The 20,456-nt window shown below is 42.8% G+C and overlaps 1 protein-coding gene across 3 annotated transcripts in view; it reads left to right on the forward strand.

Annotated features, from left to right (window-relative positions):
* The window catches only part of LOC135526001 (SR-related and CTD-associated factor 8-like), a 40,929-nt gene that overhangs the window by 17,122 nt on the left and 3,351 nt on the right, over nucleotides 1–20,456 (forward strand). For all 3 annotated transcript variants that reach the window (XM_064954006.1, XM_064954008.1, XM_064954007.1), the window contains exons 3-19: nucleotides 12,014–12,058; nucleotides 12,200–12,361; nucleotides 12,639–12,789; nucleotides 12,990–13,117; nucleotides 13,570–13,752; nucleotides 13,893–13,972; nucleotides 14,728–14,827; nucleotides 14,934–15,065; nucleotides 15,582–15,694; nucleotides 15,843–16,039; nucleotides 16,621–16,721; nucleotides 16,992–17,105; nucleotides 17,418–17,574; nucleotides 18,114–18,292; nucleotides 19,734–19,872; nucleotides 19,994–20,050; nucleotides 20,224–20,436. In XM_064954006.1, coding sequence (XP_064810078.1) covers nucleotides 12,014–12,058; nucleotides 12,200–12,361; nucleotides 12,639–12,789; nucleotides 12,990–13,117; nucleotides 13,570–13,752; nucleotides 13,893–13,972; nucleotides 14,728–14,827; nucleotides 14,934–15,065; nucleotides 15,582–15,694; nucleotides 15,843–16,039; nucleotides 16,621–16,721; nucleotides 16,992–17,105; nucleotides 17,418–17,574; nucleotides 18,114–18,292; nucleotides 19,734–19,872; nucleotides 19,994–20,050; nucleotides 20,224–20,436 — 2,251 coding nt within the window. The remainder of the gene's footprint in view (nucleotides 1–12,013; nucleotides 12,059–12,199; nucleotides 12,362–12,638; nucleotides 12,790–12,989; nucleotides 13,118–13,569; nucleotides 13,753–13,892; nucleotides 13,973–14,727; nucleotides 14,828–14,933; nucleotides 15,066–15,581; nucleotides 15,695–15,842; nucleotides 16,040–16,620; nucleotides 16,722–16,991; nucleotides 17,106–17,417; nucleotides 17,575–18,113; nucleotides 18,293–19,733; nucleotides 19,873–19,993; nucleotides 20,051–20,223; nucleotides 20,437–20,456) is intronic.

Raw genomic sequence — 20,456 nt, forward strand, 5'->3', positions numbered from 1 at the left:
AATGCTGCTGATACTGTTCTATACTGCAGGTGCAGCCAGTGAATGCTGCTGATACTGTGCTATACTGGAAGGTGCAGCCAGGGAATGCTGCTGATACTGTTCTATACTGCAGGTGCAGCCAGGGAATGCTGCTGATACTGTTCTATACTGCAGGTGCAGCCAGGGAATGCTGCTGATACTGTTCTATACAGCAGGTGCAGCCAGGGAATGCTGCTGATACTGTTCTATACAGCAGGTGCAGCCAGGGAATGCTGCTGATACTGTGCTATACTGCAGGTGCAGCCAGGGAATGCTGCTGATACTGTTCTATACTGCAGGTGCAGCCAGGGAATGCTGCTGATACTGTTCTATACTGCAGGTGCAGCCAGGAAATGCTTTGTTGGCATTGAATATATGAAATTGATTTACCACAGTCAGTTAAAGTTGAATTGCAATTCAAGTTATATTTCCTTTCATGGAGAAAGAAAATAGAGAAGATTGTACATGCATGTTTGACATTTGATTGGAAAGATATCGAGAACATTGAAACTGGATGATTTGACTGAAAGTGAAATGTAACCTATTGTTACAGTTTGAGCTTTAGTCGCTCCTTGATCAGCCACTTCTCATGTCACAATGAAAGTTATCATTCATGATTTAGCCAGTGTTAGTTCACTCTTATCAAATGAATGATACATTTGTTCTCTGGCACGTATACACACACACACACACACACACACACACACACACACACACACACCCTTGAAGCGAGTATGAAATTCACTGCTTACCAATTGCGGCTAAATAGAGTGTAGAGTGAGGTGATTATTAAGCGTCTTCTATGTCCTATTATATCTGGTATAGCTACTGTAATGCATCTCAATTCTTGAACATGAAACCTCAATAAGAGGTCTGAGTGGAGCTTTAATAACATACAATATGCTGTAGTAGTCTATACTCCATCCCACTGCTCCTTCTTAACCAGTTCTAAATATACAGGAACCAAACAGTGATTACTGCTAGCATAAGGCATGTACTCACTAAAAGCAGACTGACCTTTCACCACACAGAGTAGTACATCATGTTTAGGGGGGGGGGGGGGGCTCTCGTCACACACTGGCACTGCAGTCAAAACACTATTACAGGCCTGTTGCTTGGAGACAGCCCTACTTAGCGAGGGCTACGGCGTGTGTGTTTGTCTTTTTAATCTTTGTCTGTGCTTGTGAGCGGGTGGTACGTGCCTCTCTGTCAAGGGAAGGAGGTTGGGGTTCAGGGGAGCCCAGCTGGACTCTATCCCCACAGACCTCATTAAGCACCCTTATCCTCTCTACCCCCTCCTCTTGTCTATGAGGTATGCAGTTTGTTGATAACGATATCAGCCAAATTATGTTTCAAACCACATTACTACTTCATGAGAAAACATTCATGATATTTAGTTTAAGAGAACGAATGAGATTGAACAAGATAACCTGGGCTAATTTGAATGGCAGCAAATGGCAACAACAAAAAAATCCCATCCATACCCCCGTAGACCTCACATGACCGCCGCAAAACCTTCATGCTGTGTCCCAATACCTCTCGCTTGACTATCTGCCTTGTCTGAATGTAAACGTTTCCAGAAAGTGTCGGCTCAGTTATGTTTTTAAAGTTAGTTCCAGTGCATCGGAATGTGATATATAATAATATAATGACCACGTGTGCGTTTGACGCTATGTGTCTGCTCTGCCTAAAGGTCTTTATCATGTTTGGTGTCTCGAGAAATTGGTCCAAAATCGTGACTTAAAACATTGCTTCTCTGTCCTTGCGTTTATGGCAGTGTAAGTTGTCGTTATCTCATATATTAAGCATTAGCATTAATCGATTAAGTTAGACATTGAACTTCAACCCTGTAAGAATCCTGGATCTAGCGGTTGGGACAGTTATTTTTATTATCTTTTTGTATAGAGATCTCAGAAATGCAGTGTAACTATGTAACATTTAGTGTGTCCTTATGTTACTGGGTGAAAACAGTTTTCATGGGCACAGAAATCCAAAACAATAAATGTGAATGCAAAATCAAATGTGTCTAACTGAAAGTGTCACCTTACCTTGATAACTTTTAATGTGGTTCTTCAATAATTTTGCATAATATTTGATGGATGCGCATTTAGTGTCCAGCTGAATAGTTACGCTGTGATATTTTCACACATCATCATCTGATCCAGGAAGGAATCTTTCGATTGATAGTCCAATGATGAGCAGCTGTTGTGATAGAGCATGCGATGCAAAAAAGGAATGTCTCATTCGTTACACCGGTGTTCCTGGATCCACGTTGGATCTAATATCCCTAGCGAATTGATGTTGATCATCTGTTGTCTGCATGATTTCCAGCAGGGTCTCGTTAGATTTAACAGAGAACGCATCAAGGTAATGTGTTCATGTTTTTGTACCTCTGATTTGACAGCCTTCTGAGCACAATTGTGTAGGATAGATTATTGCGCAACACCCAACACTCTTCCTATTAATTATTCTAGATATAATGACCACAAATTACATAGCCAAGTGGCCTTATTAACAGTATTATCTGGTAATGAAATAACATGACAAATACATTTTGTTTTCCATGGTCCACCTACAATTTTAAACAATACAAGGGGCTTGAAGTAGCCAACTTGAATTTGCAGCTACTGTTGGGGGCATTATGAGGATGACAACATCTGTTGGTTTAAACTTGGCTTTCCATACAAAACCTTCCATTTAAAAAAAAAAAAAAAAAACTAGTTTTTGGCCACTTACTCATTTTAAGAACAGCGAAGGTGAGATTCAAATAGTGAGATTAATGCAACAGAAAAATCGCTGTGTATGCGTCCAATTTATTTAGTCAGGTGATGCTCACAATATTCTCACATATTTTACTATCTAATAATAATTTGAGTATCAATGCATTGGAAAGGCCTAAAACATGCATTATTCTTAGTGGTAATGGCCTACTTTTTCTCTTCACTTTTTGCATGCTTTTGTGGAGCAGGGAGTTCTATATTAGGTCCTGTACAGTGCCTTCAGAAAGTATTCAGACCCCTTGACCTTTTTCCACATTTTGTTTACATTACAGCCTTATTCTAAAATGGATTTAAAAAATCCTCAGTATTCTACAAACAATAACACATGACAAAGTGAAAACAGGGTTTTAGAAATGTTTGCAAATGTATAAAATAAAAAAAATCTGCCTTATTTACGTAAGTATTCAGACCCTTTGCTATGTGTCTCGAAATTGAGCTCCGGGGCATCCTGTTTCCATTGATCATCCTTGATGTTTCTACAACTTGATTGGAGTCCACCTGTGGTAAATTCAATTGATTGGACATGATTTGGAAAGGCACAGACCTGTCTATATAAGGTCCCACAGTTGACAGTGCATGTCAGAGCAGAAACCAAGCCTTTAAGTCGAAGGAATTGTCCGTAGAGCTCCAAGACAGGATTGTGTCGAGGCACAGGTCTGGGGAAGGGTATCAAAAAATGTTTGCAGCATTGAAGGTCCCCAAGAACACAGTGGTCTCCATCATTCTTAAATGGAAGAAGTTTGAAACCACCAAGACTTTTCTGAGAGCTAGCCACCCAGCTAAACTGCACAATCAGGGGAGAAGGGCATTGGTCAGAGAGGTGATCAAGAACCAGATGGTCACTCTGACAGAGCTCTGGAGTTTGCCAAAAGGCACATAAAGACTTTCAGACCATGATTAAAGAGATTCTCTGGTCCATTTGGAAGACCCATTTGGAAGACCCATTTGCGACCAGGCTTTAACTTCCTCACTGATGTCTTGAGATGTTGCTTCAATATATCCACATTTTCCTACCTCATGATGACATATTTTTTGTGAAGTGCACCAGTCCCTCCTGTAGCAAAGCACCCCCACAACATGATGCTGCCAACCCGTGCGTCACGTTTTGGATGATGTTCTTCGGCTTGCAAGCCTCCCCCTTTTTCCTCTAAACATAATGATGGTCATTATGGCCAAACAGTTCTATTTTTGTTTCATCAGACCAGAGGGCATTTCTCCAAAAAACTACAATCTTTGTCTCCATGTGTATTTGCAAACTGTAGTCTGGCTTTTTTATGTCAGTTTTGGAGCAGTGGCTTCTTTGCTGAGCGGCCTTTCAGGTTATGTCGATATAGGACTCGTTTTACTGTGGATATAGATACTTTTGTTCCAGTTTCTTCCAGCATCTTCACTATGTCCTTTGCTGATGTTCTGGGATTTATTTGCACTTTTCACACCAAAGTACGTTCACCTCTAGGAGACGGAATGCGTCTCCTTCCTGAGCAGTGTGACGGCTGCGTGGTCCCATGGTGTTTATACTTGTCTACTATTGTTTGTACAGATGAACGTGGTATATTCAGTCATTTGGAAATTGCTCCTAAGGATGAACCAGACTTGTGGAGGTCTACAAAGTTTTTTTTTTTCTGGTGTCTTGGCTGATTTCTTTTGATTTTCCATATAATGTCAAGCAAAGAGGCACTGAGGTTGAAGGTAGGCTTTGAAATACATCCACAGGTACACCTCCAATTCACTCAAATGATGTCAATTAGCCTATCAGAAGCATCTAAAGCTGGAATTTTCAAAGCTGTTTAAAGGCACAGTCTACTTAGTGTATGTAAACTTCTGACCCACTGGAATTGTGATACAGTGAAATAATCTGTCTGTAAACAATTGTTGGAAAAATGACTTGTCATGCACAAAGTAGATCACCTAACCGACTTGCCAAAACGATAGTTTGTTAACAAGAAATTTGTGGAAGTGGAAGTAAACTTCCGACTTCAACTGTATGTAAATGTGATATTTCAGTTTATTTTTAATACATTTGCTAAAGTTTCTAAAAACCTGTTTTTGCTTTGTCATGAGGGATTGTGTGTAGATTGAGGGGGAAAATATTTGTATACATTTTAGAATATGGCTGTAACGTAACAAAATGTGGAAGAAGTCAAGGGGTCTGAATACTTTCCGACTGCACTGTATGTACAATTATATAAATTATACAATTGTATAAGGTTGAGGTCCTTGAAAATTACAATTAATCACTTGAAATAGTTCCTGAAAGTCCTTGAATTTGACTTGCCAATATCTGTTTGAGCCCTGCTTATAGGATGTATAGTCCTATGTTGTTGTATAGCTGAATGTAAGGATACATTTGCATATATTAACTTTTATTCCTCTATGTATTCATTTGGAATTGCATAAATTCTTATTTTAATTTCAGAACATTTTGAAATGTTCATCCCAGTGTCACACGTTGGTCCCATTTCTTTATAGAAAGACCCATAAGAAAACGCAGTGTTTACTCTCCGTTAGTGGGTCTCATTTGATTAATGGCCTTCATTTATAGGTTGATATCAGTCAACTCTGTGTTGCTCATGTCTTTGAAAATGAGTGTGTACCAAGATTGCAGTCTGAATGTCATCTTGACATTTGACACACGATCTCTCCCTAGCCCAGTCTTATTCTAGCCCGGGGAGGGAATGATATACCGGCCTACAGAGAGTGGCAAACTGTGTCTTGAGTGCTATGATGCTGCACCAAATAGCCTATTCCATGACCATAACGTTTTAATCAGTGTTTTTACTAGACTGTAGGCCTTGTTGCCACAGAGGTTTTTTTGCACCCATCATGGCACTGAACAAATACATGAGCAACAATAACCCATTCAGAGTTGACTGATATCGATATGGCCTACCAATGCATCAATCAAACGAGCCCTTGTTCAGTTTTTATTGGTATTGTGTTTTATTTACAACTTTGCTAGCATTGAATTACATGCTAGGCATGTCTACACATTCACTGTCAGTCATTGTAGACATATCCTGTCTCACACATTTGTTGAAAGCAAGAGTATGTTCTCTGTCACTCCCAGCACACCCCCCCCCCACCCGTGAGTACGTTTTCTGGTTATTGCTTCTCTACTTGCCACTTGTATCGAAGTTTCCATAATGCCTTTTTTTCTGTGTGTTCTTATGGGATAATAGGGTATGTTCTTTTAAAATCCTCAAAAATCGAGCCTAATTTGTGCACTGAGAAGTCGGGCCTAAACCATAGATTGATGTCCGTTTGAGATGTTTTGCAAACATTTGAGTGAATTTGAAGTTGGTTCAGCCATTTGAGAATGTGATTTATTCCCAGAGCATGATGATGATGATGATAGGGTAAGTAAACCTAGCCTAAATTATATGGCAGTTCTGTTGCCCCACATAGTGTGCAGTTTGTGCTACAATACTTGACTGAAAAACAACTTGGGTAGGGATAAACAACTTGGGTAGGGATAAACAACTTGGGTAGTGAAAAACAACTTGGGTAGGGATAAACAACTTGGGTAGGGATAAACAACTTGGGTAGGGATAAACAACTTGGGTAGGGATAAACAACTTGGGATAAACAACTAGGGTAGGGATAAACAACTTGGGTAGGGATAAACAACTTGGGTAGGGATAAACAACTTGGGTAGGGATAAACAACTTGGGTAGGGATAAACAACTTGGGTAGGGATAAACAACTTGGGTAGGGATAAACAACTTGGGTAGGGATAAACAACTTGGGTAGGGATAAACAACTTGGGTAGGGATAAACAACTTGGGTAGGGATAAACAACTTGGGTAGGGATAAACAACTCTGGCTATGCTGCCTTGCATTACAAGTTTAGAAACCCAGGTACAAATAACATTGGCAGGATTGACTATAAGAAATGTAGGCCTACTATTTTCACACACTGTAGAAATCATTAGGACTTAAACTGGACAAACCCAATTCTGTGCAAATTTGGCCATGTTTTGAAGAATGTATGTACAACTCATCATAGCTTTCTGACCGTGTTGTGTTAAACATTTTTTGAATGGCCTATAGAGGTTGTAGTTGAACAACTCGGGCAACTAATAGGTTGAATCATTCCTTAATCCTATTGTTATAAAGCATCTGTGAGCAGTGTCTGTCTCAAGTTTTCAATGCTTGTGTTTGGCCCCATTCAAAACCCTCCCTCAATGTAGCCTGGCTATTCTACATGGCTACCATGTTGGGAGTTTCACTCACTAGTATTATGTGTTTAATGTATTTGCTTCGGTGAGACAAAGATACTTTTCTTGTGTGTGCCTCCATTTCTGTTTGCAAGTGAAAACAAAAAAAACCTATAGAAATAATTTGTTCTGTAATCTGGAGGAATAAATTGCATTTAGCGCCATCTGCTAGCAGTTCTGCTAGTGTTACATGGCACCACTTCTCCCGTTTGGCCCTGTGGTCCACTTTTGCCTGATGTGCTTGCCTTGTATGTATGAATCACTTGTTTTACCTTTCACACAATCTATTGAGAGCTTTCAATTACCAAGTAAATGTTGCACTGTAGATTTGTGTGTAATAAGATGTGTGAACATGTTACTGTGTGTGTAAAGAGAGTAGGAGGGATGCATGGGCAGGGAATCATGATTAGATAAGAAAGGTGTAGCCTATTTTTATTTATTTACATCCCCAATATGGGAATGTGCCTTTGGCGTCACCTCACGGGGTGTTCACTGATGAACACTATTACACCTGTTGGCCAGAAGCGCAGTAGTTGAGCCGCTGAAGCCAGTTATTGTTTTTTTTTTGCTTTCCTTAATATTTTTATCCCAGCCGCACTGTAGTAAACCTACAGTGCCTTGCGAAAGTATTCGGCCCCCTTGAACTTTGCGACCTTTTGCCACATTTCAGGCTTCAAACATAAAGATATAAAACTGTATTTTTTTGTGAAGAATCAACAACAAGTGGGACACAATCATGAAGTGGAACGACATTTATTGGATATTTCTAACTTTTTTAACAAATCAAAAACTGAAAAATTGGGCGTGCAAAATTATTCAGCCCCTTTACTTTCAGTGCAGCAAACTCTCTCCAGAAGTTCAGTGAAGAGCTCTGAATGATCCAATGTTGACCTAAATGACTAATGATGATAAATACAATCCACCTGTGTATAATCAAGTCTCCGTATAAATGCACCTGCACTGTGATAGTCTCAGAGGTCCGTTAAAAGCGCAGAGAGCATCATGAAGAACAAGGAACACACCAGGCAGGTCCGAGATACTGTTGTGAAGAAGTTTAAAGCCAGATTTGGATACAAAAAGATTTCCCAAGCTTTAAACATCCCAAGGAGCACTGTGCAAGCGATAATATTGAAATGGAAGGAGTATCAGACCACTGCAAATCTACCAAGACCTGGCCGTCCCTCTAAACTTTCAGCTCATACAAGGAGAAGACTGATCAGAGATGCAGCCAAGAGGCCCATGATCACTCTGGATGAACTGCAGAGATCTACAGCTGAGGTGGGAGACTCTGTCCATAGGACAACAATCAGTCGTATATTGCACAAATCTGGCCTTTATGGAAGAGTGGCAAGAAGAAAGCCATTTCTTAAAGATATCCATAAAAAGTGTTGTTTAAAGTTTGCCACAAGCCACCTGGGAGACACGCCAAAATTGTGGAAGAAGGTGCTCTGGTCAGATGAAACCAAAATTGAACTTTTTTGGCAACAATGCAAAACGTTATGTTTGGCGTAAAAGCAACACAGCTCATCACCTTGAACACACCATCCCCACTGTCAAACATGGTGGTGGCAGCATCATGGTTTGGGCCTGCTTTTCTTCAGCAGGGACAGGGAAGATGGTTAAAATTGATGGGAAGATGGATGGAGCCAAATACATGACCATTCTGGAAGAAAACCTGATGGAGTCTGCAAAAGACTTGAGACTGGGACGGAGATTTGTCTTCCAACAAGACAATGATCCAAAACATAAAGCAAAATCTACAATGGAATGGTTCAAAAATAAACATATCCAGGTGTTAGAATGGCCAAGTCAAAGTCCAGACCTGAATCCAATCGAGAATCTGTGGAAAGAACTGAAAACTGCTGTTCACAAATGCTCTCCATCCATACTCACTGAGCTCGAGCTGTTTTGCAAGGAGGAATGGGAAAAAATTTCAGTCTCTCGATGTGCAAAACTGATAGAGACATACCCCAAGCGACTTACAGCTGTAATCACAGCAAAAGGTGGCGCTACAAAGTATTAACTTAAGGGGGCTGAATAATTTTGCACGCCCAATTTTTCAGTTTTTGATTTGTTAAAAAAGTTAGAAATATCCAATAAATGTCGTTCCACTTCATGATTGTGTCCCACTTGTTGTTGATTCTTCACAAAAAAATACAGTTTTATATCTTTATGTTTGAAGCCTGAAATGTGGCAAAAGGTCGCAAAGTTCAAGGGGGCCGAATACTTTCGCAAGGCACTGTACATCACTAGCTGTTATGGGACAGGTGTAGTGCATCACGAGTCGGCAAGTATCTATTAAACTCTAGATGAGGCAAAGAAATTGAACGATTCACTCCTTCAAACACATGACGGTGTGCAATTCCTCTATTTGGTGATGTTCTCATTCACTCCTTCTTCATTCTTATTCTCCCTCTTTCTCTCTCTTTGTGGTGTTATAAGCCTTGTGAAATTATTCTGCACAACCCTCCAGACTACACTGTTCTGTGGAGTCTTCAATAACCCAGGCTGCACTATGTCTAAGACAGCATAGCCTACCTCTCTGCATATACTTTAGTCACCCCAAAGGTCTTTGCAGTCCCCACCATTCCTCCCTTCCGTACCAGCGTGTTGCCTAAACACTACAGCACCAATTAATCAAATGAATCAATTACTCTTTAATATGGTGGCAGGCAGCTGAGAACATGGCTTGAATGCAAAGGAATGACCTTACTTTCAACAGTGCATATTGCATTGGGTCAATGCCAATGTATAACTTCTGTTTTTCATTGGTCAACTTGATTTTCTCCTATTGTGAATCAGTTATTTGGTCCTCTCGTTTTTTCCCCTTCAAGGCGCGAGAAATAGGCCTAGCTAGACTGAGACATCAAGACATAAGCCTATTTAGCCTATACCGTCGTTTTGAAAGGAAAACATGAAATCAATTTAATTCCCAATTAATTGTTTTTGTGATGTATCCCAAGATTTTCACAGTAATTCCCAAAATACACTATATAATCAGAAGTATGTGGACACCCCTTCAAATTAGTGGATTAGATTATTTCAGCCACACCCGTTGCTGACAGGTGTATACAGTTGAGCCATGCAATCACCATAGACGAAGATTGGCAGGAGAATGGCCTTACTGAAGAGCTCAGTGACTTTCAACGTGGCACCGTCATAGGATACCACCTTTCCAACAACAACTCAGCCGCGAAGTGGTAGGCCACACAAGCTCACAGAACGGGACCAACAAGTGCTGAAGCCTGTAGCTCGTAAAAGTCGTCTGTCCTTGGTTGCAACACTCAGTACTGAGTTCCAAACTGCGCCTGGAAGCAACGTCAGCACAATAACTGTTCGTCGGGAGCTTCGTGAAATGGGTTCTTCATGGTTCAGGCGAGGCCCCTTTGATCCATTGAAGTGAAATCTTAACGCTACATCGTACAATGACATTCTAGACGATTCTGTGCTTCCAACTTTGTGGCAACAGTTTGGGGAGGGTCCCGTGCACAAAGCGATGTCCATATAGAAATGGTTTGTTGAGATCGGTGTGGAAGAACTTGACTGGCCTGCACAGAGCCCTGACCTCAACCCCACCAAACACCCTTGGGATGAATTGGAATGCCGACTGCAAGCCAGGCCTAATCGCCCAACGTCAGTGCCAGGACTCACTAATGCTCTTGTGGCTGAATGGAAGCAAGTCCCTTCAGCAATGTTCCAACATCTAGTGGAAAGCCTTCCCAGAAGAGCGGAGGCTGTTACAGCAGCAAAGGGGGGAACAACTCCACATTAATGCCCTTGATTTTGGATGGAGACGAGCAGGTGTTTGACGAGCAGGTGTCTACATACTTTTGGTCATGTACTGTAATTCATTACGCAAATGTTAATCAACTAATGCAGCCCTAATGTGGATACTTGCTTGTAATTTAGGGATGGGGGCTGCTATTCATTTTTGAAGAAAGAAAAATCATAGGTGTATTTTAACAATGAAAAGGCTTTGTCTAAATTAAGTGATCTATGTGACATTGCTACACAATCTCACGTCAGATGGTGTCACTCCTCCGCGACGCTCGTCCCTCAACCGATCAGTGCAGGTGGAATTGACACGTTAACGTACGTAAGACAATGGGATATACCATGGCATTTGAAATTCTTAATTCAGTAAAACAGCTAACTTTTGATTGTGGATTTTATGATGTGAGCCCCGTAAAAATACATACTGTAGTAGCCTACATGGGTTTCACACATTTCTTGTTGTTGTCGGCCAATAAAAGTGGCAATGTCTAGTCAATGGCTCCAACGTTGGAAATCTCTTGTCAATTACAATTTACGGAATTAGTTAGATGAGTTGGCAACAACTCCAAGGATGGGAAGCCGAGGACAGGAAGATCAGCAAAATAGCCTCCATTACCTTTAGCTTAGTTAGCCAGCTAGCTGGCTGACATAGCTAGCTTCTTTACATCAATTTGATGGATGCACTACCAGATAGGATTTTTTTATTTTATTTGACCTTTATTTAACTAGGCAGGTCAGTTAAGAAGAAATTCTTATTTTCAATGACGGCCTAGGAACAGTGGGTTAACTGCCTTGTTAATGGGCAGAACGACAGATTTTTACCTTGTCAGCTCGGGGATTTGATCTTGCAACCTTTCGGTTACTAGTCCTACGCTCTAACCTGCCGCCCAGGTAGCCTACATAACAAATGGAGTCTACAATTTTGTCTAAATACCGTGAGTCTGTATGGCTACTCTCTTTCACTCTCCCTCCCGTGGAAAACTCCCTGCCAATCGCACTGCTGCAATATTTTGCGAATAGTGAAATTATTTCAAGTACCCATCCCTAGTTTGTGTCACTTGGCATAATGTAATGCTCTTGGTTTCACAGATACTGCTGTTGGTAATGCTGTAACCGCTGTCTTTTACCAGTTTCAGGTCTTTGTCTCCAGGGATGCTTGGAGTTGATGTTTTGGTGGGGTATCACAAGGCGTCTTTTCTTATTTTTTTCCCCCTTCTCTTTCAGTACTACAAACATGTTGTCCAGGGCGTGGAAAAATTTGTCCAGAAAGTGAGTTTCTCTTCTTTTAGTTTTACCAGTCCCAAACAGAGTAAAATATAACACAAATCTGTGCTACCCATATGAATGGGATACTTGCCAATCATAGGTCGTTCACCCCACAGACGCTAAACAGCCTTGTTGTGTTGACAGTGCAAGCCAGAGTATAAGGTCCCAGGCCTGTATGTCATGGACTCCATCGTGCGGCAGTCACGGCACCAGTTTGGCCAGGACAAGGATGTGTTTGCCCCGCGCTTCAGCAAAAACATCATCGGAACCTTCCAACATCTCTACCGCTGCCCCTCAGATGACAAGGTGGGTCACAGTGGTTTCTCCATTCAGAAACACTGTTCTAGCTTTCACCTCCTCTTCTAGCTCTGACTACACATATCCTCTGTATTGTTAGTGATAGATCTGGTCTGTAGCATTGTTTGAAAAACCATATTATCAATGAATATGTTCTTTTCATACTCTAAATTTGTATACAGTATTAACTTTTAGACAGACTCATTCGCTACAGGTGTCTAGTTTTAATTGGTTGTGTCAGTCAGATCTTGTCTAGGAGCTTATTCTTCCGTCCGTTGTGTTCCAGAGTAAGATTGTCAGGGTCCTCAACCTCTGGCAGAAGAACGCCGTCTTCAAGAGTGACATCATCCAGCCGTTGCTCGACATGGCTGCAGGACTTCCCCCTCCCAGTGTCACCCCAGTCATGACCAGCCGCGATGCTGCAGTCAACACGCCTGGTCAGTCACACAACATATCCATAAGATATATAGCTCTATACTGACACCTAGTGGTGAAACCGTCCTCTCTCCTGAACTGACACAAAATACTCAGAGGCTGCCTTGTGATTTAGGTATTGTCTTTTTAATCAGCTTCAAATGTAGATATATGTTTTGTTGTTATTGATTTCTCATGATTGATATTCTGTGTTTGTGTCTAGGTACACCAGCGACCCCCGCCACCCCAGCCAACATCGTATCCAGTCTGCCTGACTGGGCGTCACAGTTCTCCAACACAGACACTGTAGCTGCTGTGGCCCAGATCCTGCAGAGTCCACACGGCCAACAGGTCGGTCTGCACAGCATCTCCCTGATCCTCAGCCTGTCAATTCAATATCTAATTTGAAGCTCAGCTCAGATTGTTGTCATGTTTTAAAAGGATACTGCAAGATTCTGGCAATTAAGTTTTTCTTACCCAGAGTCAGATGAACTCTTGAGTGCATTATGACCGAAGTTGGAGATAATATTGGCCCACAAAACTAACTAGCATTAGCGCAGTAACATGAAGTCTCGAGGTACAGTAACTACTCAATTGCCAGAATCTCCCAGTATCCCTTTTTTTTGTTTCGACTTGAGTCTGTATAATGGAGACCAATGATAGTGAACACAAACACTTTTGATCTTGAACTTCTGACCTTTCTGATGCTCCTTTGTTTACAAAACGTTCCTTTATGACCAGATGGAGCCCTGCAAAGTCTCCTACTCTAACCCTGTCGATCTGTTTGTGTATTTGTGTAACAGCTCCAGCAGCTGGTGCAGAGCCTGCAAATGCAGCAGCAGAAGCCCCAGCCATCTCTGCTTCAGGCGTTGGATGCAGGACTGGTGGTCCAGTTGCAGGCCCTGACGGCCCAGCTCACTGCAGCCGCCACGGCCAACCCCATGCAGCTCAACCCCCTGGAGCAGAGGATCTCCTCCTTCAACAAGGTGAGAGATCAAGGCCACAGACACATACATGGAATGGAAGTATGTTTGGTCGTTAACTTTAGAATGTTTTGTGTGATAACTACGTACTACGTGACTCTCAGATCTGTATTTTAATACTTGTCTTTCTCCATGTGTTGCAGAAAATGTTGGGCCATTTTGACTTTGGGAACGATTCAGAACGCTCTGAAGACACCAAAAAGGACGCCCAATCATCCCAGATGTAAGCGTGAACATCAACCTAAAACATCTAAGATCCTGTGGAACAGGGCTTTCCAACCCTGTTCCTGGAGAGTGACCCTCCTGTAGGTTTTCAATCCAACCTCAGTTGTAACTAACCTGATTCAGTTTATCAACCAACTAATTATTAGAATCAGGTGCTGTAGATTAGGGTTGGCTCGAAAACCTACACAACGGTAGCTCTCCAGGAACAGGGTTGGAGAACCCAGGTTGTACAACCCGGGAACAGGGTTGGAGAACCCTGGTTGGACAAGCCAGGAATAGGGTTGGAGAACCAAGGTTGGACAACCCAGGAACAGGGTTAGAGGACCCAGGTTGGACAACCCAGGAACAGGGTTGGAGAGACCAGGTTGGACAACCCAAGAACAGGGTTGGAGAACCCAGGACAACCCAGGAACAGGGTTGGAGAACCCTGTTGGACAACCCAGGAATAGGGTTGGAGAACCAAGGTTGGACAACCCAGGAACCGGGTGGACAAGCCTGGTTGGACAAGCCAGGAACAGGGTTGGAGAACCCAGGTTGGACAACCCAGGAACAAGGAACAGGTTGGACAACCCAAGAACAGACAGGGTTGGAGAACAGGTTGGACAACCCAGGAACAGGGTTGGAGAGCCTTGTTGTGGAATATGTCACCGGTTGTGTGTATGCACTTTGTCTGCCCTCTACCTGTGTGACGGAACGGTAGCTAACTGAACTATTGACCCGTCTCCCCTGTCGGTCTTCCCCGTCTCCCTCCAGGCCCATGGTGTCTGACTCCATCTTCCACCAGCTGGCTGAGCAGCTGCAGCAGCAGAACCTGGAGCACTTCCAGAAGCAGCTCATGGAGCACCAGCAGAAGGTACCTACATATCACCTCCAGAGACTTATGGGGTCAATTATTGTTTGCTTGTCATATCCATGTATTGAAACCCTCTTGACAGTATAACCTTTTGACTTTCTTCCAGTCCATGAACATGGAAGGGCAGGATGGAATATTTGGGTCTGAGAACACGGCCATGCCCCAACAGAGCAGCAACCAATCACAGCACCCGGCGCCGCAAAACAAGACGGACGACTCAATTGACAACCAGCAGCAGGTAAGCCCTTGTTTCCCTCACTGACTTTGGCTGAACCAATATTTACAGTACCAGTCAAAAGTTTGGACACATGCTCATTCCAGGGTTTTCTTTATTTTTATACATTGTAGAATAATAGTGAAGACATCAAAACTATGGAATAACACATATGGAATCATGTAGTAACCAATAAAGTGTTGAACAAATCAAAATATATTTTATATTTGAGATTCTCCAAAGTAGCCAACCTTTCCCGTGATGACAGCTTTGCACACACTTGGCATTCCCCAAAGTTTGTTGAACACTTTTTGGTTACTACATGATTCTATATGTGTTATTTCATAGTTTTGATGTCTTCACTATTATTCTACAATATAGAAAATAGTAAAAAATAAAGAAAGTCTTGAATGAGTAGGTATGTCCAAATTTTTGAATGTGTGTGTGTGTGTATATATAATAAATAAATAATCTCTGCGATTGTTGGAGCACTGTTGTCTTTGTAAGTAGAGCTCCGTTGTAATGATGCCTGTGTTATAGGACATGGACCTGGATGACGGGCCAGAGATGGAGGAAGAGCGCTTCGAACCAGAGGACAAGAAGTCCAAGACGGTCGACACTCGGTCAAGAACACGTTCTAGGTCACGATCAAGGTGAGTCGAGGGACCCAATCTGAGAGAAACAGTCCATAAGGCTACCTGAGACACTTTGCAGAGTCGCAGATTATAGCACCACCATCCATGTTGATCTTCCCACGACTACTGGCATCACAATTACCTTCAGAATAACCCTCTACTCTAGATCTCCCAGGAAGAGACGGTCCAGATCACGGTCAGGCTCTCGGAAACGGAAACACCGTAAGCGGTCGCGGTCACGCTCCAGAGAGCGGAAGAGGAAGTCGTCGCGGTCCTACTCCAGCGAGAGACAAGAAGCCCGTGAGCGAGAGAAAGAGCGCCAGAAGAAGGGACTGCCTCCCATCCGATCCAGGTTTCTCAGTGGTAATACAAGCTTTCAATACGGCACCTTTTTCGTCTTCGCTGACCCCTTCACCTTGACTAATAACTCCTACCCTGTTTCTGTGTAGCCCTAATCATAGAAATGTCCACAGTCACTTCTTGCTTTATATTTTTTTAATCAAATGTTATTTCTTACATGCTTCGTAAGCAACCGGTGTAGACTAACAATGAATTGCTTACTTATGGTCCCTTCCCAACAAAGCAGAGAGGAAAAAATTATAGAAAAATACACAATGAGTAAGAATAACTTGGTTAGATACACGGGGTACCAGTACCCGAGTCGATACGATGTAATTACGAGGTAATTAAGGTAGATATGTACATATAGGTACGGCAATAGGGATGGATAATAAACAGCAGCAGCAGGTATGTGATCAAAAAGAGTTAGTGCAAAGGGGGGGGGTGTCAATGCAGATAGTCCGGGTCGCTATTTGGTTAACTATTTAGCGGTGTTATGGCTTGGGGGTAGAATATGTTCAGGGTCCTGTTGGTTCCAGACTTGGTGCACACTTACCACCTTTTTAATGATTTAAGCCACCATCTCCTCTCTACCTTGTCCTCAGTGTGCAGCACCACTCTGTGGGTGGGACAGGTGGACAAGAAGGCCAGTCCGCAGGACCTCACCAACCTGTTTGAAGAGTTTGGTCAGATTGAGTCGATCAATGTGAGTAGAGCGTCCTCTCTCTCTCTCCGTCTCCGAGTGAGCCTGAGTTGACTCCTCGTTATGTGGTTTAGCAGGCGTTTGTCACCTCTGACCTGAGGCAAATGTGAATCATCACAACTGTGTCCAGTTTAAAGGACTAACTTGGCTCTGTAAGCCAGAGCAGGCACTTTTTATTAGCAAATTCTGACTTTACTGTGGGTTATTAACTGCCTAACCATCTTACTTTCATCCACTCTTTGTCTACATCCCTCTATCTCTTTCCTTCTATAGATGATCCCTCCTCGTGGCTGTGCCTACATCTGTATGGTCCACAGACAGGATGCCTACTGCGCCAGACAGAAACTCAGCACTGGTTCATTCAAGGTCGTCTCCAAGATTATCAAGGTGAAGTCCGTTGTATTTCCTTACAGTTCCTGCTCATTTTTACACTATGCCGCCGAGGTTCCCCCCGCTCCATGTTGTACTGTGATGTGATTTCCCTTTGGCTGCAGTCAGGACATGACCTCCTGTGTGTGTAGTGTTTTTAAATGATTGGGCTTCTCACTTACCATACCACTCACCTCATAGCAACCCAGCTGGTACATATTTTATTCTCTCCTGTTGAGACTCAACTAGCCTCAATATTTCTGCTCTTTTATGCATCCCCTGACAATTATATGTTCTGTATGTATGTGTGTGTTCTCTTGCTGTGTTCAGATTGCGTGGGCGCTGAATAAGGGAGTGAAGCAGGAGTATAAGCAGTTCTGGGACATGGACCTGGGGGTCACCTACATCCCCTGGGAGAAGGTCAAGTTGGACGACCTGGACGGCTTTGCTGAGGGAGGCATGATCGACCAGGAGACTGTCAACGCCGGTGAGCAGACACAGCAGGCTACATGCTGATGCCCTGTCATATAGGGCACGCAGGAACAACACTAGAGATGACTTATAAACAAACAAAAGACACACACTGGACACACACACTGGATATACACGCCCACACACACTGGACACGCACACACACACTGGACACACACAAAAAAACAGGAGACACATTCTCTCACCCACACACATTAACTCTCTTGACACTAAACATATTTCCTGGCATTTGCTTATTTTTGTTACGATTTGGGTTTATCAGAGAAGGACTTCCCACAGAGAAACATGACACTGGATAAATAGACCCCAGCAGGAAAGGGTTGATGTGACTATCAAATCAAATGTTATTAGTCACTTGCGCCGAATACAGCAGGTGTAGGTAGACCTTACAGTGAAATGCTTACTTACTGAGCCCCTAACCAACAATGCAGTTTAAAAAAAATACGGATAAGAAATAAAAGTAACAAAAAACAAACATTCAAGTGTCGTACATTCAATCTTATTCTCTAATCCTCTGTTTTATTTGAACTGTAGAGTGGGAAGCAGCCAAGAATGCACCAGAGCCAATGAAGGAAGCTGTGAGCCAGGCTGTGAGCGTTGAACCCATGACAGCCACCAACACCCAACAGACCCAACAGGAGGCTTTCAGCCAACAGGAGGCTTTCAGTCAGCAGGAGGCCTTCAGCCAACAGGTCTCCATGATGCCTGTACAGGTACCCAAACCTCAGAGATCTAACAATAACTAACATTCAACGTTTAAGCATAAATACCTTGTTTTGTGCATTGCTTTCATCATCCTTTAAATGTGTGTGTGAGTGAGTGAGAGGGTGGAATTTACCGGGCCCCTCACATTACCATTTCCTCTGTACTAAGCGTCTACCATGAGGCCAGTCAGTGGTGTGAAACTGAACACCATAGTCTTCCTGTGATTAGTGCTAGCTGCCTGTCCTGTCTGTGGGGTGCTTAGCCTCAAGTGTTTAGAGTGGCCTCGGGTTTCTCTTCCTGACTCCTTTGTGACGGGGTTGTTGAGGGAATGCAGGATACCCAGCCCGTTTCTTTGTTCTTGGGTGGGCCTTGTGAGAAGGTTTGGCTCAGTAGGTGGGGGAAGTGTTTCGGTAATTGGTATTCAACTCAACTCAGAGTTAATCTGTGTCTGCTAAGTAGGGATATGTCTGGTTATTCTAATATCTGAACGGACGTTGGTATTCGATTTACTAAATACCCCAAATATATGTTAATATTAATATATAGGCTTATTTTAACAATGAAGTGACATTGTCTAAAAAAACGTATAAAAATATGTGACATTGTTATATAGCCTAGAAAGACAGACGATGACATTTGTATAAAACTATAGTTTTAATGAGTGCACCCCATAAAGACTTACCGGCAGCCCACACACACACACATTTTACACTTTTATCTTGTTGTTATTGTCAGTCAGTCAGTGGCGCTAGAGTCAGAGGCTCCATGTGTAGCAAGTGAAGTGGGAGATATCTAGCCAACGCAAACAGGAATACAAATGATGGGTTTAAGTTGGCTAAATGAGAAGGGGTAAGCTACAATGATCAACCAACAGGTAGGCTGTTGTTTCCTGTGGAATTGTTGTACTTTAGCTAGCTAGCTAGCTGGCTACTGTAGTTAGCTAGCTATTTTACAGTGATTTGATGCAGTTAAGTCAGGCGCACTATCAGATGGTATGATAGATAACCTATGGCAAGAACAAGTTTGTCTAACCAGTATGGCGCCTCACTCACTCTCCCACACACCCCTGCTTCTCTCTCGCCCCTCCCCATCCTTCTGCTGAAACCGACCGAAAAATATATATAATATTGTTTGAATAGTGAAATGACTTCAAATGCTCATCCCTACTACTAAGCTTTGACATGCATACCTACCCACACACACAGGTTTATTAAGGCCTTATTCAACTCGTCAGTCAGCTATAACATCTCAACAGCCAGAGCATTTTAATGTTGCTGTTGTATTTTTTCACAGTGTTGGTCTTAACCTGATTATCAGTGGGAAACTATTGTTCCTCTAAATTCTGTGATTTGATTGTTAAACGATGTTACAGGAATCACAGCGCATCATTGCATGTTCATCTCATCCCTCATTTCAATAATTTAAACTCCCCTGTCTGTTCCCTCTCAGCTCCCTGTGGCTCAGGCTGTCCCTGCCGTGGGTCTTGTGCCTCCATCCTTCCCTGTTTCCATGGCGATGCCCCCGCCAGGCTATGGCCCCCTGCCCCCCTTCCTCAGAGCGGGTTTCAACGCCTCCCAGCCCCCTCCAGGTAAAACACAGCAGTCAGATGCAGCTGCCAGTGAAGAGTATTGAATTAAAGAATATATATATATATATATATATATTGTTTAGAAATCCAGATAATGGTGTGTTGTTTCTCCCTCCCGTAGGTTTCATGCAGACAGCAGGTGTTCCTCAGCAAGCAGGCATGGGCTCAGCTCCTATATGTAAGTTCTGCATGACCTGACTGAGTCTGTAGAAGTCAGAAGTCATTACATGCATTACATTTGGAGTAAATATTGCCTAAACTGTTGTAAGAAGCCAGCGACTTGCTTTATTTAAACATAATTGATTTATTTTAAAGATATACTGCCCTATATGTTCTGTCCCGCTCCTGCAGCTCTGGTGCCGGCCTCCATGTCGCAGGCTCAGGACAGCATGAAGGACTCCCCATACGGAGCTACTATCCCGGGGAGCTTCATGCCCTCTGCCCTCCCTGGACAAGGGGTCTTCAACCAGCTTCAACCTGGAGTCCAGACGCAGCAAGCAGCCAATGACAAGATGGGCCAATCTGCTGACGGCATGGATGCAGCTGCAGAGTTAGTACTGCAAGGTAAAAGGATACCAAACAAT

This window comes from Oncorhynchus masou, chromosome 32 (assembly GCF_036934945.1).
Source record: "Oncorhynchus masou masou isolate Uvic2021 chromosome 32, UVic_Omas_1.1, whole genome shotgun sequence".
In the NCBI taxonomy this organism is placed as follows: Eukaryota; Metazoa; Chordata; class Actinopteri; order Salmoniformes; family Salmonidae; genus Oncorhynchus; species Oncorhynchus masou.